General features: G+C 49.9%; 3 protein-coding genes across 3 annotated transcripts in view; 1 reads left to right on the top strand and 2 right to left on the bottom strand.

Moving 5' to 3' along the window:
* Positions 1-1,067, bottom strand: part of SYNGR3 (synaptogyrin 3) — a 16,729-nt gene extending 15,662 nt beyond the window's left edge. The window contains exon 1 of the mRNA XM_029965247.1: positions 921-1,067. Within this exon, the coding sequence (XP_029821107.1) occupies positions 921-1,067 (147 nt within the window). The remainder of the gene's footprint in view (positions 1-920) is intronic.
* Positions 1,068-6,891: 5,824 nt separating this feature from the next.
* Positions 6,892-18,555, bottom strand: GFER (growth factor, augmenter of liver regeneration). Its single transcript, XM_029965246.1, has 4 exons — positions 18,522-18,555; positions 11,201-11,388; positions 10,513-10,724; positions 6,892-10,007 (listed from the first exon to the last, which is right to left on the bottom strand). The coding sequence occupies exons 1-4, from the start codon at positions 18,553-18,555 to the stop codon at positions 9,845-9,847; spliced, it is 597 nt and encodes a 198-aa protein (XP_029821106.1). The 3' UTR covers positions 6,892-9,844.
* A 3,068-nt stretch (positions 18,556-21,623) lies between these two features.
* Positions 21,624-25,150, top strand: LOC115308030 (NADPH oxidase organizer 1-like; the record flags this gene model as incomplete). The annotated part of the gene is made up of 8 exons (XM_029965244.1): positions 21,624-21,756; positions 22,200-22,280; positions 22,394-22,457; positions 22,941-23,121; positions 23,358-23,539; positions 23,759-23,872; positions 24,355-24,472; positions 24,715-25,150. Coding segments are annotated over exons 1-8 (1,242 nt in total), but the record flags the coding sequence as incomplete, so codon positions are not given.
* Positions 25,151-25,178: the final 28 nt, after the last annotated feature.

Here is a 25,178-nt window from a genome sequence, read left to right as displayed (position 1 = left end):
GTGACAGTGTGACAGTGTCACCGGGCTGTGGGCACGGGCACTCTGACAGTGTGACAGTGTGATAGTGACAGTGTGACAGTGTGACAGTGTCGCCGGCAGGTGGGTATGGGCACCACAGACAGCCAGTGTCACTGTGCTGTGGCCATGGGCTCCATGCTATGGCCATGGTCACCGTGCCACGGCTGGGGACAGCGTGCTGTGGCTGGGGACACCACGATACTTGCCACTGGCAGCATCACTGTGCTATTCCAAGAATTACTGTCCTGTGGTCATCGTGCTGCTTCTGGGGATAACACGGCATAGGCAGGGACAGAGTGTTGTCACCAGTGTCACCGCGCAATGGCAGGGGCTACCTGTGCTATGGCCAGGGCAGCCCCATGCCCTGTCAGTGCCCGGGCTGTTGGCAGGAGGAGATGCCATGCCTGGAGCACAGGGAGGTCACTGCACTGCTCAGCTCAGCTCTGCTGCAGACACTGACCCTCAGACAACACCCTATCTGTGCACATCCCCCAGAAAGGGTGGCTGTCACCCCCTGGGGGACCCTCAGAGGCTCAGCTATGGCACAAGAGGCTCCACGGCCGATCACAGGGACCTTCAGCTGAGAGCGGAGGGGAGGGTTTGGCGGCCGCTTGTCGCTGTTCCACACCCACAGCTGGTGCAAGAAAAGAGAAGTGAAGATGGACAGGGCCTAAGCTCTTGCTTTCCTCACACAGGAAAGCGGGCACCCAGATCTGCCAGGGGACTGCAGGAGGCCAAGCCCCCGTCCTGCTCCCTCCCCATGGACAGTGGGAAGGAGGAAAAAGAAGAGCCTTAGAGGGAAACCCTCAGTTACTGGGAAGGGAGTTCCCCCCTCAGCTCCAGGACCATCTCCTGAGTTAGTTTTCCTAGCACTGTGATGATGATCCTGGTTCCATAGATACCGATGCCATGACAACTCTGACATCATCCGTGCTTGGGACGGGAGCTGCAGGAACGTCGCAGGGAGGAGCATGCGGAGCTGTGGGGCCGGGGGCTTCTCCCGGCTCCTCGGCCAGCTCTTCTCCCACCTGCTGTCCCTGCAGCTCCATCTCCCCTTGCAGGGACCAGTGTCGCTGCCACACCACAGGGGGTACCTGTGTCCAGGTGTGTCCAGCCCCTCACACACACGGCTGTCACACAGCCGAGGATTCCCGTGCGCTCGGCCCGTTTCCAGCTCATTCTGGCCTGTCACAGCTCTGCCAGCCTGTTCTCTCTGGCAGGTGGGATCAGGATTTAACTGTTAAAGCTCATGGTGATGCCACGCAGTTTTTCTCAATTACAGGTGAGTCATCGCCTCTCTGGGCCTATTTCTGAGTCCCAGCAGGAAAAGCAGAACCCAGCCTTTCATTCCTCAGTGCCACCAGCTCAGCAGACATCACGCTGTACTATGCAAACCCGAAATGGCCACGGAGACAATGGTGGGTTGGTCCCTCCTGCTTTCCTCTGGCACGATGTCTCACGGAGCTGGCCAGGCACTGCACCCCAGTGCCAGGAGCATCATTGCCAGCTCATCCCTGAATTGCAGGTCAGGAACAAAGGCCAAATTAACTGGAAGGGATTACCCCAGGTGGGATTTTCAATCAGCTTCGGCAGTTTAGAAGCAGCTGTTCCAGCATCCTCAAAAATCAGTTTCATGCTTTGAGAACAAACCGTCCCGAATCCATCAGCCCAGAGTCACGATGGCAAGGGCTGCCCTGATCCCTGAGGGTGCCCAGTGCCAGGGAAGCAGCATGTTCCTGGGGCTACTGCACAGGGAATCATTTGGACCTCTGGGATCTGCTCCTGGTTTTCTCATGATGTTGGGAAAGACACTTCAGTTCTCCCCCTTTCTAAAACGTCTTGCCCAGCCCACCTGTCCCAGCTGGAACAGGGATATTTCAGACAATGCAAAGCACAAAGCACCAGGACCCTGCCTGAACTTTTCAGATGTTACTGTAGAAGAAATCATCACCATTTCCAGACAAAAACGTGGCTTATACACTTCCAGGCATGACCATGGTGCATCAGGCAAGGTCCCTACTGATATCCCTGCTCCTAAACTTCTCCCCTTTCTTCAAGGTTCATCCCTCCAACCTGTGCTGTGTGCAGTGTTTGTACAATCATTTCTCACGTCATGGGGTGCCAGTTTTCTTCCCCTGCTACAGCACAGATAAAGCTCAGGACGTATCTCCAGCCCACACACAAACTGTTTTTTCTGTTTCACTTCCTATTGCTGCAAATCAACGGATACACAGAGCCAGCCAATAACAGGGACAGATATTGCACCTTCGACATTTTCCCCATCAAATGGAGAACAGCAGCATTTGGAAATGGCACTTTCCAGAGCATCAGTTCAGTTTGAACAAGTTCTGGCTGCATTTACCACTCCCCCTGGATTTCAGTGACAGGGAACAAACAGCAGCACACAGACAAGTGCCTGAGATCTGTCTGTGTTCCGATTTTACAGGAGTTTAATTAAAGGTATGGATTTGCTTCTTGCTTCTTGTAGTCATGCTGACTTCTTAACCTTTGTTTTCATCACAAAAAAGCAATCAGGTTTTACTCAGGGGTAAATACATGGACATGACAACCCGGAGGAGACAAGGTGGGGGGCTTTCTCCTTCTTCAAAACCTGTTCAGGTCAGCCCTACCCACTCAGCCAAGGGCCAGGATTGGGACCTGGCCCGTAAGAAGCTGAATAATGGACAAGACCAGTTAATATGTTTTCTTTAGCAGGACCAAAGGAATTTTCTCTGGGGCAGTAGGATGCTCCTGATGTGGCAGGCAAAACAATCAGATATATTTTCTACTTAACAGCTCTGAAATAAAATAGTTGTAGAATCTGGAATGGTTTGGGTTGGAAGGGACCTTAAAGACCATTTCGTTCCAACCCCTATTCCATGGGCAGGGACACCTCCCACTAGCCCAGGTTGCTCCAAGTCCCCTCCAACCTGGCCTTGAACATTTCCAGGGATGGGGCAGTCACAGCTTCTCTGGGCAACCTGTGCCAGGGCCTCCCCACCCTCACAGGGAAGAATTCCAACCCAATATCCCATCTAATCCTGCCCTCTGTCAGTGGGAAGCCATTCCCCTTGTCCTATCACTCCAGGCTCTTGTCCCAAGTCCCTCTTCAGCTCTCCTGGAGCCCCTTTAGGGACTGGAATGGGCTCTGAGGTCTCCTTGGAGCCTTCTCTTCTCCAGGTGAACATGCCCAGCTCAGCAGAGGGGCTCCAGCCCTGTGATCAACTCAGTGGCCTCCTCTGGACTCATCCAACAGGTCCACATCTCCCTGTGGTGGGGACCCCAGAGGTGCTCCAGGTGGGAATAGCAATGTGCAGCTGCCTTGTTCTCAGAGCAGCTCTGACAGCGTGCTTGGAGTGCAGCTGCTCTGGCTCAGCAATCCCGGTGTGCAGGACCCAGTGCCAGCCCCAGAGAGCCATCCAGGCTCCAGCCACGTTCCCAGCCCGACTCCAGCAGCTCCCCGAGGTCTGACCCAGCTCTGGCACGGGTGTGGGCGGGAAAACAGCTTGTCCTTCACATTCCCTGGGCAGTAGGCCTGAAGTAGCACTTTGAGACACGTTCATTTAGTTGTTGCTCCGAAGTGCTTTGCTTGCCATTCATTAGAGCTCGGCTGGTGCTGCTTTCAGCCCTTAGAAAAACAAGAGCTCATGGAAGTGTTGAGAGGAGCTTAGAAATCCATAGTGCCCAATGACAGAGAGAATGGACTTCCTGGTGAGTAACACCTTACCTCACTATCACTAGAAAGCCCTAGAAGCCTTCCACCCTAAGAGATCCAAAAATATCTGGAGGATCATTTCTGAGCTGGTTACTCATCCACTTGTGAGACGCAGCCGTTTCTCAGGTGGGATCCAGCAGTTACTGTGCAAGGATAAACCCAGGAGAAGTGTGCCAGAAAAACACGTGGAAAACTTCACTCACTGAACTTTGGGATAAGAGAACTCAGCGAACTGAGGGAGCACTGGCTTTGAACAGGAGAGTTGATACCTCAGTGCTTGCATAAAACCCAAACTGAACAAAACCCCAGGGGGTTTTGAAATGCCTCTCAGTGGTGCAACTGTGACACTGGTGACAACACCGTGCCCCTGCCCATGAGCTCAACGGCTCATCAACTCGGTGTTTGCTTCTCCTCCAAATATTCCACAGCGTCAAACGGTTGGGGGTTTTGGCAAACCAGTCATCTAATCTGATTCAGCCACTGCTCACCACTCTGCTGGAAAAGGGGAATAGGATCCCTTGGGGTTTTCCAGACCGGCCTCCTTGGGACCACACCAGTCCCCTCGTGCAGGGCCTGACCACCCAGCTGGCTTTGGTGCTTGTCCCCTGCTCCCCGCAGGTGTGGCACCAGGGGAGCAGAGCTGGCAGGTCCAAGGGCACAGGGCAGCTCAAGCCGTGCCCAGACATGAAGGGCTTCCACAATTCTGATTTGAGCTCTCGTTCTGCTGCCAGGAGAGCTCTCCCAGCTCAGCCCTTTTGGCAGTGCCATTTCTGCTCGTGTTACACCACAAACCAAAATTTTCCTGGGGGGAAAAAAGGGCCACAGTGTTTGTGTAATGAATGAGGTGTTTGCAGTGTTATACTGAAAACATGAAAAGCTTAATTTCTTAGCTGAACATAACACTAACAGGTCCTCAGACTCACAAGAAGGATGTAACCTGATGTAAAGGAGATTTGTGGGATGGATGGAGCTGAGTTATTTTATAACTGTGAATACTCTCGGGCCCAGGGCTGTGCAGCACAAGCACATTAAAAGAGATTTTCATCTAAATATGGAACACAGGCAAAGGCTGCTGAAACTCTATTTTTATCCCCATTTTGCAGAAGTGGAAGTGTGGCTACAGAAGATGAAGTGATTTACCTGTGTCTAGCAAGAAGCTTGTGACCAAGAACTGAATTTTGATCTCTGGAGTCTCCAGCCATGTGCCTTGTCTCACACTTTGCATATCTTTTACCCCATCTAAGCAGCAGGACAGGAGGCACAGTCACTGAATCCACTTTTTTGCACTCCTGGTGGCTTGGGCCAGATGTCAGGGATGGAAGAAGCAGGGAAAGCCCAGCTTTGCCTGACCACTCTTGTAACTGAAAAGGCAAGTGCCCATCCAGCACCATCCAGAACTGGGACACCTGACATTGGTGTTCAGGGAGACATGGAAGCTTTGAAATAGCTGCCTGGTGGGACAGACATTAAATTAACTCAGCTGTTTTCCTTCTCACAGATCTCCTAATCTGTGAGAGAGCAAAGCTCCCACGAAACTCTGTGGGTTTTCTTCCTACCTTTTCCATGTAGCAGGGTTGGGCTGCATCCCTCAACCTCCAAAGGAACAGCTTTGCTGGAGTCATGACTGTCCTGTGATCTTCCTTTTGCCTCTATAAAGCCTCCAGAGCAGGTGACAACCATTCCAAGGAAGTCTGATCCCTCCTCTGACTGGAAACGCCCCTGTTTCATCACTGCTGTTCCTGTACCCATGTCTGGTCTGTGCACAAGCCCCTGTTAAGAAAGTCACTGTCACAGAATTATCCAGTGAAGTTAATTCACCCTTTCCAATCTTTTAATGGTCAAAAAGAGCCAGAACTTCTCCATATCTGACCAACTATGGGCTGAAGATCAGGTAGGCAACATGCTGGAAACAGAATCCAGTCTTTTATTATGCTTCCAAGTGCAGATTTCAGCTGCAGGCAGAGAAATAACATCCCTCACTTAGGTAATTTGACAAGAGGTTTGCACAGTAGTTTGAAAAGTAAGTGAAAGTACCAAAATCTCCTCCCAAAATCACAGGAAAGGGATTAGGATGAGGTAAAAAGTGGTATCTGGAGCAGTCTGTTCTAGAGAAGAGTAAGAGATGGGGAAGTCAAGGAAATGTAAGGAAATAAACGGAAATGCAATGAAATCCATCCTCTGTGGCCCTCTGCTGTTGGCTTGGTGAACTGTAAAGCAAATTTTCCCTGTGAAGCACATTGCAGTGACACAGAAGCCACCTGAACTGAGTGACAGCCAGCCTGGCATCAGCATAAATGTTCATGAACACTTCCCTGTGGGATGTGCCAATCCAGGGCAGTGTCCCAGCTGATCCCAGTGCTGACCCTCGTCCCCTTGGACAGTTCTGTGTTCTAACTGCTGATTTCTCTCCATCCATGAGCTTTCCTTTGTTTTCCTTAGCCTTCCAAGGTTTGCTTTCCTTGTTTTATTATATTCCCTATTAGCCTATGAAGTCAAGAGTTGACTCTACACCACCCTGTTGGCTGTTTCTACTGAAGTGCTTAATCCTGACTACACAAAATACTCCACTGCTCCTCTCCATCATTCAGACATAAACCCTGAACAGCCAGGAATGGAAAAACAAATCAATGATGATGGGAAGGGACCAAAAAATACCCAACCCAAAATTTAAACCCTCCCCTCTTCAAGCCTGTGAAACTCCAACAGGAAGAACATCACACACTGCCTGGAACAGGCTGAGGCAAAAGACACAGAAGCAAAGCAATTCTTGTGAATCTTACTGTAAACAGGACACTGTGTACACCCAACACACTGCAGAGGAACAGCTAATCCCTGGAAAAATGTCAAAGGCACAGTGGTGCTTCTGCCAACATCTGCACTGTTACTCGCTTAGCAACTCTGCCTGCCATCCGTGGAGGGGACGAGTCCCTCGTGGCTCCCTGCTCTTTGCTTTCTGAGAAAACACAAGAAGGAAAATAAAAATGAACTCCAGCTGTGAATGCAAACCATGGAAACAGCGAGGGATTTGGGAAGCTGCAAGGTTAGTCAGGTACCTGTTGCACAGGAGCAGCTCCCAAGTAAGGCCCCACAGGCAGCACCTGCTCCTGGCCCTGCTCCTCCTCACAAGGGCTCCTCGTATGGAAAGGAAGCAGCTTCCCTTTCCTGGGAAATGGGATGGGATGTGCATGCTCGTGTGGTGGAGGTGAAATTACAAATGTCCTGAGCCACCCTGCTCCAAATCAGCAAGATCTGAGCTGCTCCCAACGCCAACACTGCCCTTAACACTGTCAGCAAGTAAAAAAATCCTGGGATCCCATCAAAATTCCCGCTAGTCCCCACATAAAACCAAACTCCAACCTGACAGGACCCAGTGTACAAAATCCCTGAATTTTTGTAGCTTCTTGGCCTGCAGAGAATTCCATCAGTTCAGCAGCACAGCAGAAAAGGACCAGGAGCAGCCCCACCTTGTCTGATCAATCCACACAGAATCCCAGAACCTCACCTGAGCCATCAAGCTAAAATACAACAGTATATATCTGTACATATAAATATACAGGGATGTAACTGGAATATGTTGGCATGCAGAGGTAAGACACACCAGCACAGTATAATCCCTTTTCCTACCACCCACTGAGAAGGAATCAGGAATGAACTCAGTTGCTTTATTATTTTTACATCAACGGGAAATATAATTTGAATACAGAGATTTTTAAAACTAGATTTAATCAAGTGCATTTAGAGAACTCACTATTTTCTGTACATGAGTACAAGTATCTCCAGTGGAAATTCCTTACCTAAAATTAAAACTTGTGGTACAAATGAGCAGCAAAACAAATCCTCCCTCTCCTCACACAGTCAAGTCCACAGAGTTGAGGATATGCCTGAGAAATGTGTAAGTCAAAGCTCTTCTGCCAAGCTAAAAACATGAGAGAACAGAGTGCAAGCACAGATTTTACCAAATGGTCACTTAGCAAAGACAGAAACTGCCCTAAAAACATCCTGGCAGCCACAGCTGGTGGCCTCATTTTTTGGGAAGCATTTGCTAGAGATGCCAACTTCAGTTTTAAGGCTCTTCCCTACCCCTGCCAGGACAGGACACACTTTTCCTCCCACTCACGTCCCCCACCTCCCTGAACCACATAAGGTGATCAAAACTGTGTGTTGCCACTGCTGCTCCCCCTGATTTAGAGCAGGATTCACACTCCTTTTCCTCCCTACAGTCCTAGTAAATGCTTTTTTGTTGGTCCCTTCCCCACTAGTGCATACCAGTGTGCTTCATTTTGGGGACTGAGTTTATTACCAAAAACACACAAATCTTGGCTGGGATTTATTTGTTCCAAAAATCTCAACATGCTGAGAGGAAAATTTTCTGAGCACTTCTAATAAACTGAGTGATACCTTCAATCATAAGACAGATCTCACACCTCCTGCAGTACCTTATCATCACTTTGGCTGGGGTTGTGTTTAGGGACGTTTATAAAGAGTTCAGGAGTCATCAGTCCATAAAATGTCCCATCTTGTTTTAACAGGTCCGACTTGAAAGGACTTGCCTGTGCCATAAAACCATTACAATGTGTTTCCAAAGTTGTTACTGGTTTTCTAATCACTGAAGAGCCCCACACACAGGTGTGAGGAGCAAAGTCTCAGACAAGAGCTGTCATCACTCCAATTACAGCAACACCATTAACATTTCCAGTTAATGCTCACTAGGAAAGCAAGGGTAAAGTTACAGGGGTGCTGGGGGGTGTGAAATAAGGAAGCTTCACTAAAACGTGCAACAAAACCTCAGCAGGAAGCACAGAAGGAAAAAAACCTGCTGTTGTCAGGGTTTGTGCAAACTTCTCCCAGCCAGAAGTGCAGGAAGGGATCAGATCAGGACCTACGTGAGGAACTTGAAATGATCTGGACTCTGTAGGTGTCTCCTTTTATAAAGGCCTGTGTTTTATGCATTGTGGGGTAACTGATTTATAGTGGTACTCCTCTGGAGTCTGACATTCCCACTCACCAACACAGTGATGCAGCACAGCTGACTCAGGGAAATACAGAGGGTTTGGGTTCTGACCAGTTCCCACCGAGGAACCCACCTGAGGGGCTCCTGTGAGTCCCCTCTGCAATAAAGATGACATAAAGCTGACATCACAGTCCTCAGCAGGACTCAGGTACTTCCAGGGGCTTGTAAAGCCCTTTTCTAGAGAGATTTTTAGCTGAGGATTACACCAGAGTATGTGCCAGGCCAGCAAGTACCAATCGAGAATTTAATCTCAGAATAATTAAAGCTGACTATGCTTCATCACAGTCATCAGTCTCGAGCTATTTTCATGCCAGACAAAGGTTCACAGCAGAAACAAAGAGGTTATTTGCTTTAAGAATAAGTAGTTCAGTTGAACTTATCACCAAATCACTTCTGGATTCAAAGAAAATTAGCAATTCACTTAAAACACCTGAATTTCACCCTGTTGATACTTTGTTCCATTTCTCAGATGAGGAGATGCTTTAGTTTCCCTTTCTGCAATGGCCTCTTACATGATAAATTGAAACACAAAACCAAAATGAAAAATCTAGGCTCCGTGATTTTAGTATTTAAATTAAATGTACCTGCCCCCAGGCCTTTTATCAAAGGAGCTGGATGCAAGGTTAACAACAAACATTGGAGTTTCTGGAAAGAGAGATCTGAGGGTACAGACTTGGCACTAAACCCAGCCATGGGTTTTCTCTGTCGGAACAGAAATGAAAATTACAATTAATCAGATGCCTTTTCTAAAACATCAGGGTAGTGCCTGCAGAGAACACAACTGTGTTCAGGGAAAATGAATTCTAAGAAAATGCCCCTAAAATCAGGAAATGTCATCATGAAAAGGTCTCCCCGAGTTTCTCAGTGACTCAATCTCACAGGTTTCTGGCAATTCCTGTCCCAAACATAAGGCCTCAGTCCCTCAGGTAACACATTAGTGTAATCATGTATCAAAATATCATTAGGATAAGGTTTTCCAATCTCCTTTCACCTTTCAGTGTCACACACACACAAGCACAGTCACTGACTCTCATGTCTCCCTGCAGTGCCCTGACAAGGGTTGGATTGGTCTGTTGGGCTCCCAAGGCAGCCCCTCCAGGTTAATCACAGCTCCCATCCTTCCAGCCATCCCGCCAGCGCTCATCCACACGGGAGCAGTCAAATTCAGCTTTCCCCAGTTTCCTGTTCACTTCGTTGTGAAGAAGACACAGCCACTGGGAGAAGTTATTCCTGGTGCTCGTGTCTGGTTGATTTGTCCGTAATCTGCAAGCAGGGAAGAGGAAACAAACGTTACTTCTTTATAATCACCAAATTCAGTACCCACAGCAGGCACAGAGTCCCAGAGAGAACCCAGAGAGAGCACAGTAATTATCACTAAATATCTATACAATACTGACAGCTGCAGCTTGGCTTCATTCACTGCCTGGTCCTGGTAACTGGAAATGACACAGACAACCCAACAGCACAAGGACAGGTGTTTGTTTTTTGACTAAGTGTACCTGTGATTGATGCAATAATGGAAGAAACCAGTTCAGGTAGCTACAAACCCCAAATGCAGGATATGCATTGCTGATATGCAAAACAGCTGCGGCAGCCCAGCATGTCTGGCAAGCCCCTTCAGCACAAAAACCTGCTGAGGACACTCACCTCTCGCTCAGGTACCCAAAAAACCCACTGAGGACAACCACCTCTCCCTCAGACGCTCAAAAATGCTCTGAGGGCACTCGCTTCTCCCTCGGATCCTCAAAAACTCGCTGAGGGCACTCACCGCTCCCTCAGGTCCTCAGCGCAGTGCTCGCAGGGGTAGAACTTGGAGAAGAGGTTGATGAAGTCCCTCATCTCCCTCTGCTGGGTCCCGGAGGGCCGGTCGGGGTAGTAGGCAGCCATGGTGTGCAGGAAGGCCCAGGTGCTGCGGCCCAGCTGCTCACTGTCCAGGGGACAGTCTGGCGGGGGCTCCTTCTCCTCCGCGACCGCCAGCTCCTGAAGCGGGAGAGAGGGTTGTGAGAGGACACCGGGGTTTGGGGGGGAAACAGCCCCTTTGCGCTGGGTGGGAAGGTGAGATGGGGGAACAGGTCCTTCACACCCTCACTGGGGACATGGCAGAGCCCCCCTAAACTCTCAGAGAAGCTCGAACTCTCATTTGAGCCTCCTTCACACCCTCTGAGGGGGGTGACACGGCAGAGCCCCCTCACACCCTCATTGGGGACATGGTAGATCCCCCCTCACACTATTACTGGGGACAAGAGCAGAGCTCCCGTCACACCCGAGGAGAAGATGGACATTCCCTTCACACTCCCACTGAGGAGAACCCTGTCCCGGGCCCCTTCGCGCAGCCCCACACTTGGGGGGGCAGGATGAAGGACTGAGAGGACTCTGCAGGGGCTGAGGGCCGCCAGCCGCCCGCGGGGTGCCCGGGGAGGCTCCCACCGCCCCTCCCGCGGGGAAGCGCTCCTCACCGCGCCGCCCGGGGCCGCCTGTTTCCTCTGCTCGCGGAGCCAGCTCTTGAAATCCGTGCAGGCTCGGCACGGCTTCTTGGGCGGCTCTCCCGCCGCGCTGCCGCCGCGCCGTGCGGGGCGGCGAAGGGGAAAGGAAGGAGCCGCTTCGGTGCCCGGGAACGCCGCGGAGCCGCGCGGCCCGCGCGGCCCTCACCGGCGCCGCCATGTTGGCGCGCGGTGCAGCACGGGCCGGGGCGGCGCCATTGGCGCCCGGGCGGTGTGAGGGAGCCCGGCCCTGCCCGGCCCGCGCCCGAGTGCTAGTTTGTGGGCTTATTTGGTTTTGTTTGTTTGAGGTTTTTTTACCAAAACAGCAGCAAACTTTGTGTTTAAATATTGTGTTTGAGGAGAACACGGAGGGGGGTTTCTTTCACATGAGCCTCCCACCTCTACTTGTCCGCTTTTCACCTCACGTCACCCCTCAGGTGTGGTGGGGCTTCATGTCCCCCTCAGGGTGTGCAGGGGGCTCTGCCATGGCCCCGCCGACGGTGTGAGGGGGCCTCAGCCATTGTCCCCCCCTCAGGGTGGAAGGGGATGGGGACAGGGTTCTCCTCAGTGGAAGTATGAAAGGGGTCTCCATCTTCTCCTCCTCAGTGTGGCAGAGGTTTGCCCTTGTCCCCGCTGAGAGTGTGAAGGGAGGTCTACCATGTCCCCGCTGAAGATGTCAAGGACTGGTTCCTCCCAGAGGAACTGAGCACAAAAACAAAAATATATATATATGTATGTATGTACGTATGTATGTACGTATATGTATATATGTGGTCTGGAGCATCTCATGAGAAGAGACTGCAGGAGCTGGGCCTGGTTAGCCTGGAGAAGGAAAGGCTGAGAGGGGATCCCATCAAACCAGACAAATATCTCCAGGAGTGCCAGAGGATGGTGCCAGGCTCTGCTCAGTGGTGCCAGTGACAGCATGAGGAGCAATGGCCATAAACTAAAACTCAAGTTCCACCTCAGCATGAGGAAGAGCTTCTTTCCCTGGAGGGTGGCAGAGCCTGGAACAGCTGCCCAGGGGGTGGTGGAGTCTCCCTCTCTGCAGACATTCCAACCTCACCTGGACAGTCCCTGTGTCACCTGCTCCAGGTGACCCTGCCTGGGCAGGGGTTGGACTGGGTGATCTCCAGAGGTCCCTTCCAACCCCAGCTGTTCTGGGATTCTTGGATTCTTTAGTATGTACATACTGTGTGTGGCAGAGCTCTCCTACGTGCCAGTGGCACCTCAGCATTATCTCCAGCACAGTCATACAATCAACAGTGCGATTTAATGAACAAACAAGTGGATAACTCGATTCCGAGTCGTGCATCTCTATCGGAACACACCCATATGAAATCCTACATGTTTTTAACACCTGTCACGTGCTAATCTGTATTAAGGAAAGATTTTCCTCTTTCCGAGAGCACTGGCACGTGTCACCCCAGGGCAGGCACGTCGAGCCCTCACCTGTGGCTGGGAGGGGTTGGGCTGCTCAGGGTGAAGGAGAGCCCAGTCCTGGCCCCAGACCTTCAATCTAGAGTGGACATTTGGCAGTTTTCCTTCTATTCCCAGAGAGCCACAGGCTTGTGAGCACATGGGGATGGTGACCCAGCTCCTGGGAGATGGTCTGGCACCCATCAAGCTCCAGAACTGGGTCTTTCCAGTTGGAAAGGTTAATTAGCTGTGGCTTGGCACTATGTTAAAAGCACTTTGATTTTTCTTTATCCTGTAGTCTGGCAGATGTGACCACCTGCAGCACATCCTGCATCCAGCCTCTGAGACACAGTGGCCTTACAGAGTTCTTGATGGGGGTCAGAGGATGAAAGCTTGGAGACCAGCACAGACTTCCTCTCTTCCTTCTTTTTGGCTTGCCATTAGAGGTTTGGGGATCACAAGATAAGTCTCCCACTGTGGGAAATGTGCTCTAGAATGTGAATTTTGTAGCCACTCCCACTTTTCTCCTCTTCATGTCAAGTGAAAAATATGATTATTTTATTTAACACAAATAAATGTATGTCCAGGATGGACCAAAATATCATTTTATATGTAAATAAATATGTGTATATATGATATATTCAACACAGCATGGTGTAAATGTTTGGTAGGAAAAGCATCATTTTAGAGAAATCCCTCAAGGACTTGCCTTCAAAAAGATTTCAACAATTGGTGTGCTTCGGGTGGAAATGGCTGAGCTGTTTCCTGCTCTGTGGAGTGCTGAGCTGATGGTCTGGATCTCCATCCTATGTACCAGTGCTCCTTTTTAAAATTTTATTTGCAGTTTTATGAGAACATTTCTTTGCTGATATTCGGGAGGGAGGGAGAAGCCAGGTGAGTGACTGACAGGAACTGCTGGAATGGCTTTGTCTACAGTTCTAAACAACTATAAAGCTACATTTCACACATGAAGGAAAGGTCCAGTGGGGATAACATTTTTATATCTGTTTTCCTTAAGCGCCAGTAAATGTTTTAAATGATGCTATCGACCTCATTTGTTTTGTAAAATCAGGAAAAAAGATAGAGACCCAGGGAATTTCCTACACAGTTTTATTGTTTGGTCTTCAAGCAATTAAATAGTTGCAGAAATGTTTTCAAATTGCAGCAATCTCCTGGTTTAGCAGTTCACAGACTTTGCTTCCTCATTAGTGATTTATTTTATGAAGTTAGTTAAAATATAAGCATTTTTATTAGAAAATAAAAAGCTCATAACCTGGAAAGAAGCTGTTGGTTACAGAGATCCCTGCTCAGTGTTGCTCCCCTTGCTCCTTTCCTGGTCAGCTGTAGGAGCAGAGCTGAATCTTTAGGGAGAGGTGCTCCCAATTTTGTCTGTTTGCCCTCAGGGCTAACATCATCTTGGATTTCAAAGGGAAAAAAGGAGAGATGGTCAGATTCAAATCAGAGCAAGGAAGTTCACTTTACTGTCTCTAATTGAATTTGAGCTCAGAGCCAAATTAATTCCATCCAAAGGAAGGAATGTGGTTCAGAGCAGAAGGATATGGCAGCATTCCTTCCTGCTCCCCCCTGGACATCCCTAACCCACCTGACCTTCTGCTTCCAGCACTGATTTAGGAGCTGGAATGTGGTAGGGCCTGTTACCAAACAAACTTCTGACACAGATGGGATATTAGGGAGAAATTCCTTCCTGTGAGGGTGGGGAGGCCCTGGCACAGGTTGCCCAGAGAAGCTGTGGCTGCCCCATCCCTGCAAGTGTCCAAGGCCAGGTTGGACAGGGCTTGGAGCAACTTGGGCTAGTGGAAGGTGTCCCTGCCCATGGCAGGGGGTGGGAATTGGATGGTCTTTGATGTCCCTTCCAACCCGAACCATTCTGTGATTCCATGATCCCTCCTAGGAGCTGGTGCTTCCCAGGCAGGGAGCAAAGGCTCCATCCTGCCCTGCCAGACAAGGTTTCCTCGGCCCAGGTGCCTGCTGAGAGCGGCTCCTTGCAGGGCTCCTGCTGCAGGTGCTGCCAACAGAGCCCCTGTTTTTCAGTCACTGAGGTCTGTGAGACCCGGCTCACTGCAGCTTCCTGAGTATGTGCCTCATTCCTAAGAGCTGCTGAATCCGTGCCTGGAATGGAATTACACAGAGGGCAATGACAGTGACTACCAGGAAGCACCAGTAAAACCTGAGCTGCAGAAAACGAAAAGGTGTGTTTGCCTTTCTCAGGGGAAGAGCTGTTTGATCTGCTGCTCTTATCTTTGCACGTGCTAAGCAAGTGCTTGGAAACAGGCAGCTGACAGTGGGGGCTTGGGGAAGGAAGAAGGAATGGGGCTGGACACCCTCCCTGGCCCTCTGAGCCCTGCAAAAGCCATGGCACAGGGATCCCCACAGTGGGTTTCAGCAAAGCAAAGGTTCCAGCTTAAATAGAGCCCCTGAGCAAAGCAGGGATGGCCTCAAGGAGGGCTGGCTCCAAGGAGAGGAGACACAAGGAGGGATGATCCCAAGGAGACTTCACACAGCTCTTTTGTCAGCAGTGACCCCAGGATGCTCATTTGTAGGTTAGGAAAAGGACTAATATTCTCACAGCCTTCAGCATTTGGGAACCTAAACACCACTGACTATTCAGTAATTTCTTTAAAGTTTTAAATAAAGGCACTGGCACAGGTTACCCAGAGGGGTTCTGGATGCCCCATCCCTGGAAGTGTCCAAGGCCAGGTTAGATGGGGCTTGGAGAAACCTGGGGTAGTGGAAGGGTGTGGGACTGGATGAGCTTTAAGTTCCCTTCCAACCCAAACCATTCCGTGATTCTGTGATATTTTGAGGGGAAAATTTTACCCTGTACCTCTCAGGATTCTTCCCACGTTTTTTGTGACGGTTTTTAGGTAGTTCCACTTGAATGTAACTGTTTCCCTCTCCAGGGGAATACACCAGCAGGAAGCTGACTTGTATTTACACGTAAGGAGTTGAGCCTAAAGTCCAACCAGTGACAAGCCAGCACCAGGAATTAGTCACGCAGTTGTCTGAGAAATTACAGCCAACTAGGAAACAGCAGCAGAAAAAAATGACGTGTATTTCCAGGTAAGTGAATCATAGTGATCAGTTCTGCTTGGGTACAAGAAATACATCACCTGCAAACTTTCTCAAAAGCGTGAATTGATGTCCCAGTCGTGAGGAAGGAGCCTCACTGCCACGGGTGGGATGTTGATCTCTGTTCAGATCCATCCAGAACCACTGAGATGTGTTCAGAGCAGTCTGAGGTGTACGACTGAGCACGGGGTAAACCGAGGCCCTGGTCTGTACCCAGGGATGCAGTTCATCATTTTAAAATCTGTGCTGTTTTCATGTGTGGATCCTCTTGCTGATTAAAATGAGAACCCAGGAGCAGTGGTGTATGTATTGGCAATGGCAGGGATAGGGAGAAACCCAAATTATTTCTGCAGGTTGGTTCAGCCAATCCTACTTGTGTCGTGCTCCTGTCTGTCTCCTCCTTCCCAGACTCCCTCTGAGCATCCCTGGAATCAGTTCATGCATTTTGAGCACAAAACAACAAAATTGGGGATTTCTTTTTGTGCTCCTGATAAATAAACCACAAAATGTCCGGCGGTGGCAGAACCCTTTGCTTTAGGAAGGAGATGCTATTTGAAGTCCATTAAAAATGTTGTAGCTGTTTCCCGTGTGGATTTTGAGGGTCTTTCCTTATCTTACTCCCGGTTTTGCCTCCTAAAAATGAATGACCCTGTTGTTATGAGGGCTGAGCTTTTAAAATCACTTGTCCCATACAGGACAGGTACCCCTGATGTTTCCTTTTCCTTATCTCTCTGATTAGGGGTGATTCCTTTTTCCAGAAGTAAGTCAAAGCAATTGAACGAGAAGTCTCAGTCAGTGGAACAGATTATTCTCAGATAACAGGTGCTATGTTGACTTGATAAGAATTAATCATTAATGAACTTAATTCTCCTTCCACATTACTCTTTTCCCCACCAGGCTTTTGAGAGAAGTTTAAATATTGCTTTCCCTGTTTTCTGAAGGGGGCAAGGAACAGAAAGGTCTTGTCTTTGCCCTGAAATACAGTGAACTTCTGACTGGAGGCACTGCTGGTGGAATCCCTGGGAGGGATGAGGCACTTTGCATGCTCTGCTCATCGATGGCGTGGGGAATGAGGAAAGGGGAGGAGTGGGACGAGCACTTCTCTGACTAATCTGGAAGGAACACGGTGATCTTGTCTCCTATCACTTTACTATATTTATCATGAAGTAAGAACAGATTTTTCCCGAGTTCCCTGGTACTTGCTGCAGTTGCTGTTGGCTGTACTGGCGGTGCTGGGATTTTCCCCCACTGGGTTTGGGAACACACAGGGCAGGCCTTGAACCCCCTTGGAAACTCCACCCTGCCTTCCATCTCCTTTCACATCCCATGGCTGAGTCCCAGCATGTTCACTCACTGTGCTGACCTTGGACCACACACTCATCAAACACCTTTTTTTTTTTTTTTTTGTAGAAAATGATGCAATGAAAGGAAACTTTCTCTTGCAGTGGTTTAAGTTACATTCTTACCCTTTCTGGAAGATTCTCTCTTGAATCACACTTCTGTCCTCTGCATGACCTCAGGAAAATATGCCACTTTTACAAAGGAGCTGTGAAATTATTGCAACAAGCGCTTGGTAAACAAGAGCCCATCTGACACACCCCAGGCAGCAAACAAACCTCCCACAACAGGCAGGGCTCCCCCTGGGCTGGGCAGCTGCATCCCAAGGGCTTTTCATGGAAAAGGAGCCCTCTGGTGCTAGGTTTCAGGCAGTTTGATGGGATGCAGTGATTTTATATCAGCTGTCAGTGATCCAGAGCAGGGACTGAGTCCTGGTGGGCAATAACCAGGGATGCCCCAGGAATGATCCATCCCAGGATACTGCAGATTAAAGGGAGTGGGACTTGTGCTGAGGTGGGAGCGTGGCAGAGGAAAGCAGAGACAGGCTTGGAACAGAGAGGAGAATGAAAGTGTCCAAAGAACCATCCCCTCTCCATGTGCTGGTTGCTCATGGAAAGGGCAGAATAAGGGTCTGTAGAAAACAAGCACAGTCATGGAATCATAGGATCTCTGAGGATTGCTGAACCAGATCCCACAGGCCACAGAAAAATGCTTTAAAGCCTGCAGCAGCTGCTGAAATTAGGATGAAATAAAATACATTCTTCTTGTTTAGATACTACAAAATCTCTCATCCCAGCCTGTGTGAAAGTTCAACCGCTTCCTTTGTTCATAAGGTGAAGGAGACTTTTGTCAACTCCAGTGTCTGGGGTTTCATTATTCTTTTTAAATAAGGGTCTGTTTCTCAATTTATTAAAAGTCTAAACCCTCTTTGTACTCTTAAGATCAGCTTTTAGCAGCTGGGGTTTTCATTAAAGGTGCTGATAGGTCGTGTGTCATCACAGATGACCTTCAAGAACAGTAAAGGGCAGGTTTTGATCCTGAAAGTGAGGGAGGGGAAGATGGAGCTTTTCTACAGGCCTTGTTCCAGGCAAGGGCCCCCCTTGGCTGTGCCTTCTCATATCTCTTCCTTGCAGCCAGTGTCCTGAGGGTGGTTTGAGGCCTTTCCCTCCCTTTGCCTCTCCTGTGCTGGGCATAGAAAGAGAAATCCCTGATGCAGAGTCCCACACATTGTCAGTGTTTATTTGTCATGGAAGGGAAGCTGATCTTGTGATGGGAATAGCAGGGGGGACAGCCCCGGTGACCCTGGGTGTCCTTGGAGCCATTGGATGACCCACCCCGTGTTCCCAACCATGGGCAACCTGGGGGAGGGAGTCTGGTGTGATGCTCCTCGAGGAGCAGGAGGCAGAACTCCACCTTGGCAGGGCTCCCTTGGAGCAGGATGAAAACTCACGGAAGTTATGGAGGAAAACTTGCGTTTCCTCCATCTTAGTAAAGCCAGGCAGTGCACTCCCACATGTTACCTGTTCATTTATGATCTGTTTGGTGCCTTGTAAAACATATAAAGACAAAAGTAACTGTTGCCCTCAAAGCTGTGTAAATTGATGAGGAAACAGCAGTGACCAGCAATACTTGAGGAGTGTCACAGTTTCTGAGCAGACCACTCCTACCCTTCTGTTAATAATTACCCATGAGGAGGCCCTGATTTATGGCAGGATAATCTGGAAGTAGTAGAACTCAAAAAGTAAATTTAATAATGTCTAAAAAATGATGTTTTGTCTTGTTTTTGTATAAGTTCAAATGTATCCAGCAGAGAAGTGGAATTAATGGCCTATTCCAGTTGGTTATGCATCCTTCCCAACAGAAATGGCCCTGGCACGGCCGGCTGTTGTGGAGGATGTGTTGAGGAGCACTTGAGGATTCCAGAGGGAATCTGGCCATCCCTGCCTCTGGTTTCATGGGTAGTGTCACTCCAGGCTAACCTGACCTGACTCATCAGGTCATTCTCCAAGGAACAGTTTCGTGACATCAGCCTTGACAAGGATGGGGCACTGATACTGCCGTGACATCTGCAGAGCCCAGAGCTGAACCCTCTGGGATGAAACTGGAGGGTTGATGTCCCTGAGCAGTGCCAGGCTGTTCTCCTCCCTCCCCACACCTCTGCTCTGCTCCCGCAGAACATTTTCTCAGGAACCACTTCCTGAGTTTGGAGAGGTTTTGCTCATATGTCCCTTGATCTGAGGTCCCCTGTCACCACCAATCTCCCAGTGAACCCAATCTCTCCCATAAACTGGTCCTCCAAACTGCATGGCTGGTTCTCCAGCCTTGGGTGATTGCAAACCCCCATGTAACCTTCCCTTATGTAACATTCCATTATGTTTTCCACCCCTCCCTTTCTGCTTGAATTCCCTGAGAATGGTGAAACGCAGCAAAGCCTTTGACCAAGGCTGTTTCCTGCTCTTGTTTTCAGGACAGCCACATATCTTCCAATGCAGAGCAATGTCCTCTCTGAACCTCCCTGCCCATCTCCTCTTCCTGCAGCTCCTCCAAGGTTTTCCTTGTCTTTGGCTTTTCCCAGTCAGGATAAACATGTTTAAGCCTTTACACTCTTGGAAATACACTGTGGTTTGCATCTGCTCTGAGACAGGAAACCAATCCAAGGTGCTTTGTTGATAGTCTTGGTCCTGGATATTTCCAAGAGCCACATGAAGGTGAGCTTGGCCCTCTTGGCCACCCTGGAGACTGGGACCTTCTAATAACACTCCCTGGATGAAGTGATTTCCCGTCTCTCCATAAAATCCTCACCCTTTGAGTTGGGTGTCTTTGCTGGACCCTTTGTGAACAGAAGGATGGAGGGTCAAATTCCAAGGCTAGGGAGAGCAGGGAGCTGCTTCACATCACCTTTCCACAGAGCAGATCCTGTCTGGCTTCCTGAGCCGGGAAGTGCCCTGGAGGTACCATTGAAGGGGTTTTCCCACCAAATTACACACAGAACCAAAGTTCTCTCTGGATGACTTTCCCTTTCCAATGGAGGACAGATATCCAGCGGCAATAGATAGAACTGCAACAAAACAGCTCCCTTTGCCCCCAGGAGCTGCCATCCTGCTGTGTGGGAGCAGCCTCACGTGCTCATGGAACACAAAGCAAGGCCCTCCTCACTGTACTGCCTGATATCCAGAAGGAATGATAATGATAGTGATAATGATAGTGATAATGATAATGATAGTGATAATGATAATGATAAAATGGTTCAATTTAGGCTTTATCAAAGAGGAGGGAGAGGGAGGACAGAGAAGGCTGTTTGATCACTCGGTGCCCATCAGCCAAGTCATAACCTGAGGCAGGCACACGCTGGTTCAGGGAGAGGACAGGCTATCCAGGGCTGGAATTACCTGTCTTTCCGTGCCTCTGGGCAGTGGAGCTGGTCCTTGGGAAGAGCTGGGAGGGTATGGACACCTGGCTGGATGCAGGACAGTGCTCAGGGTGCTCAGAGCTGAGTCTCCATCCCATATTTACATCTGAGGAGCTTTTGGCCCTGGGACGTGTTTGTTCATGTGGTGGCAGGACAAGGATCAGTGGCTTCCAACTGACAGAGAGCAGGTTTAGATCAGATATTGGGAAGAAAATCTTCCCTGTGAGGGTGGTGAGGCCCTGGCACAGGTTGCCCAGAGGAGCTGTGACTGCCCCATCCCTGGAAGTGTCCAAGGCCAGGTTGGAGGGGACTTGGAGCAACCTGGGCTAGTGGAAGGTGTCCCTGCCCATGGCAGGGGTGGGAGTTGGATGGTCTTTGATGTCCCTTCCAACCCAAAACGTTCTGTGATGCTATGACAACACTGGCATTGGCACCTCCCATAATTTCTGAGAGCACTCAAATATTGGTAAAACTGCCAGAAATCCATTTAAAGTATCTCAGCAGGTGGGACAAAGCCATAAAGAAAAAATATTTGTAACAATTATTACACGTATCAAGTGGTACCTGATTTGTGCTTTACGACAACCCACATTGTAAATCAGCTTTTGGGACTGGGGTGAGCTCATCCTGGGCTGCAGGTAACTCTCTGCAATACAGCCATAAAAACTCTGCGTGTGTCCCCGGAAATCTCTCGGGGCAGGAGCTGCTGCCCCAGTGACCTCCCGCACACCCAGGGCCCGGCTCGCTTCCCAGCACGGGCTGGGATGTGATAAAACAAGCTGGATCTGCTCCCCGGCTCCCTGAACTCTGTCCCTGCTGCCACAGCCGGGACTATTTGCGTGTTAGAAGCAGGGGGAAAGATAAAAGTTAAAAGGCACCCGGTAGTTTGCCAAACTACGGAATTTCTGCGGGGCGGGGCGGAGGAGGAGGCCGGGAACGCCTGTGCCCTGCCTCCTGCTCCAGGGTATTTAACCTGGGGAGTCCTGGCTGCAGCCACAGCTCTGCAATCTCCAGCACAGCACACATCTCTCCAGGACACATCCCTCCAGGGCACAACACTCCAGGACATTCCTCCAGCTCCCATCCCTCCAGGATATCCCTGCAGGACACATCCCTCCAGCTCATCCCTCCAGCTGCCATCCCTCCAGCTCCCATCCTTCCAGGACACATCCCTCCAGCTGCCAGTGAGGGAGGAGCAGGCGTGGGGAAGATGAGCTGCAGCAGGTACCCCGTGGATGTGAAGGCTGTTGGCTTCATGCAATGCAGAAAGCAGAAGGTATGTTAATTTTTATAATTTTTGGCTTTTATTTCCTCCTGAAATATATTATAAATTAGGAAACTAGAGGGCTTTGGACTTACTCTTCTAGGGATGTGTTTGCTCATTCCCCACAGTGTTGGGATTAGGAGCCTTGGGATCTAGGACAAAGGGATTTTTGTAATGGGCTTAATACTGTAAGAAAATTGTTATCTTGGATTTTGCTCTCTTTCTGTCATAGCACCATAAAATCCTCCTGATTTCATTTATGATTATCCATTTGGAACCCTTAAATTTAAGGAAATATTTTTGTGGGTTTAATGTTTAATTGAATTTTTTAATGTGATACTCTCAGCCTGAAGCCAGAACTAACCCACAGCTCGTGGCAAACGCTGATTGCCTGGAAGCATCTCAGATGGAACACTGTGATTAAATTGCACTTCTTTTCCCTTTTCTTTTCCCAGAACTACATGATGTTTGTGACTTGGTCAGACCAGAACAACATTCTCATCTACCGGACATTTGAAGACTTTAAGAAATTCCATGTAAGTGAGTTTTCAGTTCCTGGAATGTCAGGATTCCCATCCTGGAGAGGCAAAGGAGCCCAGCTGTGTGTCAGGGCTGTGAGGAATCACTGTTCTCTCCTTCTCTCTTTTAGAAAGAGCTGAAGAGAAAATTCCCCATGGAGAGTGGCTCCCTCAGGAGTTTACCCAGGTTTAAAGGTAAGAATAAATCTCTGATGGACCAACAAACATGTGAGTGGACAGGACAGGCATAACTGGGGACACAAACTGAAGTCTCTGAGCCTGACTTTCCTCTGGAACAGGTTAAGAGCTCTCTCCTGCTCCTGGCACAGCACCACTGGGTTATATCAACATGATTGTGTCTAGTACAGACTTAGAACAACCCAGAAAGGCTTTTTTATTAGATAATTGCACTTGGGAAATTAGTATTGCACTTTAAATATCTGCACAGACCTTCTTGAAATATTTACATGTGAAAAAAAGATAAATTTTGGATGTTAAAAAAATTGTATCAGGAGCTATTAGAAAGGACAGGGAGGCAGGGACAGTGACTGTACAGTTTGGGACGGGGCAGGAAGGGTGGTGGGTGAGGACACCCCATGTTCAGGCAAAAGATGCTGCTCCCAAAGACATCCAGACCTGCTGTTGTCTTACACCAACTGTGCCTTTGTTCTTTTAAAGGTGTGATTATGCAGCACAGGAAGGGTGGGAAGCTGAACAGGTGCCTGGAGATCCTGAAACTGCTGGAAACCTACTCCCAGGAGCTGCTGAAAATGGACGCGAGGATCTCCCAGGGGGGAGACGTGAATCAGTTTTTCAAGGCACAGACCCAGGACCTCGACCCCTCCTTCCCTGAAAACAGGTGTGAAATCCGAGTTGTCCTTTTTGTGTGTTCACCAAGCAGAAATGTTATGGGATGTGGGTAGAAGAGAAACACCAGTTACAAGAGGGCAGCAGAGCAGGGAAGTTCTGCTGGGTGCTTTAATCTGGGTTTATGTCGTCTCTGGTGGCTAAAGCTACTGCATAAGTGATTTTACCAAAACTGAGGCTAAACTCAACCTTCCACCTGAGTTTTTGATGCGAAACTTTGCTTTGCAGTGTTGTGATCATGCCATCAGAATTTAGAAGGGAAAAGAAGCAGCAGCCCATCTCCATCACCCTTCCCCAGGCGTCCCAGAGCTACCGCTGCATCGAGAGCTTTGAAACCAAGGACACCAAGAACAGGGCGTTCACAGTGGCTCAGAAGGAAATTGTTGAAGTGTTAATCAAGGACATGACTGGTATGTTTGAGGGGATTCTTCAGTGTCAGGGCTGGAGGGGCAGGTTGATTCATAGCCCGGCAAATGCCAGGGTAGTGTCAGGAGTGCAGGTGTTTGTACTTGTGTGCCTACCTGGGGGGACAGTGAATGTCCCTCCTGTCTCTTGTGTCCCTTATCCAGGGATTATGGTCATCTCTCAACTTGCAGGCTGTTAAAAACTGGGTGTTTTGCTCTTTGTAGGGTGGTGGCTGGTGGAAAATGCAGACAAGCAGATTGCCTGGTTCCCAGCCTCGTACTTGGAAGAGCTTGATGTCCACGAGGACATCCAGAACACCTTTAGCTCAAATGAGGAGGGTAAGTCTGCTCCTGGCTCTCTGGGACACCTTCAAAAAATGAGTTCTGCAAAACCTCACCACTTTAACCACTGCTTGGAGTCCCCACCTGGATCTCTGGAGCTCTGACTCTTCTGGTCAGCTCTGCCATGGAATCACAGAATGGTTTGGGTTGGAAGGGACCTTTCAAGGTCATCTAGTCCCACCCCCTGCCATGGGCAGGGACACCTTCCACTAGCCCAGTTTGCTCCAAGCCCCGTCCAACCTGGCCTTGGACACTTCCAGGGATCCAGGGGCAGCCACAGCTTCTCTGGGCAACCTGTGCCAGGGCCTCCCCACCCTCATTGTAGAAAAAACATCTTCCTTGTGTCCAACCTAAATCACTCAGTTTGGGGTCCCTGAGCAGCCAGTCCCTCTCAGGGACACTGCCCCACAGCTGAGCTCTGTCACAGGGTAGGGGCACTTTCTCCACGGGGCAGATCCGACCTCCTCCTCCTCCCACAGGCAGCCTGTACTTCGTGGTGCAGCCCTACGAGGCGCAGGAGGCGGATGAGCTCTCTCTGCACAGCGGGGTGGTCGTGGAGGTGCTCAGGAGCTCTGACAACGGCTGGTGGCTCATCCGGTAAGGAGGCTTTTCCAAAGTCCTGCCAACCCAGGGAGCTGGTTACCTGCTGCAGCTGCTGCTTGCCCTCTCCTTGCCATTTGGGTGCATCCCTGAGCTGAATGTCCTTGGCCAGGGATGGTTTCCCAGTCCTCACACCCCACGTACAGCACAGGGCTGGGCCCTGCCCTGCTCTGCTCCCTCCCCTTGGTTCAAACTGGTCGAAGGGCTCCTCTCAGTGTTCCTTCCATCCCTGCCCACAGGTACAATGGGAGCACGGGCTACATGCCCTCCATGTGCCTCCGGCCCTACAAGAATCCTCACCACAAGCTGCAGACCATCATCAACTCCGGGCTCAACGTCTCCACCCCAAACCTCTTCTCCCCCCAGCCCCGGGGGCAGGCCGTGGCACAGCCCAGGGCACAGCCTGGCTCTTCCTTCAACCTGAATGAAGATGGGAGCTCTCAGAGGAGCAGATCCAGGTCTCTGCCCAGGGCCAGCTCCACCTCAGACCTGGAGTCAGAGAGCTCGTCCCTGAGCTCGGGCAGCAGCAGCGAGCAGGGCGCCCGGCTGAGCTGGAAGCCCGACCTGTCCCGCTCTCTGCCCGAAGTGGAGCAGAACAGGAGCTCCCCTGCCCTGGCCACGCACAGCACCAAGTCCCCACGCCTCACCCCCAGGGACAGGAACGACTCTGGCTTCGTGGAGTCCTCTACAGCCGACCTGAGCT

Source organism: Manacus vitellinus, unplaced genomic scaffold (genome assembly GCF_001715985.3).
Source record: "Manacus vitellinus isolate BGI_N305 unplaced genomic scaffold, ASM171598v3 scaffold_93_pilon, whole genome shotgun sequence".
Taxonomy (NCBI): domain Eukaryota; kingdom Metazoa; phylum Chordata; class Aves; order Passeriformes; family Pipridae; genus Manacus; species Manacus vitellinus.
The sequence above is the reverse complement of the archived record's forward strand: the minus strand, read 5'-3'. Positions and strand labels throughout refer to the sequence as shown.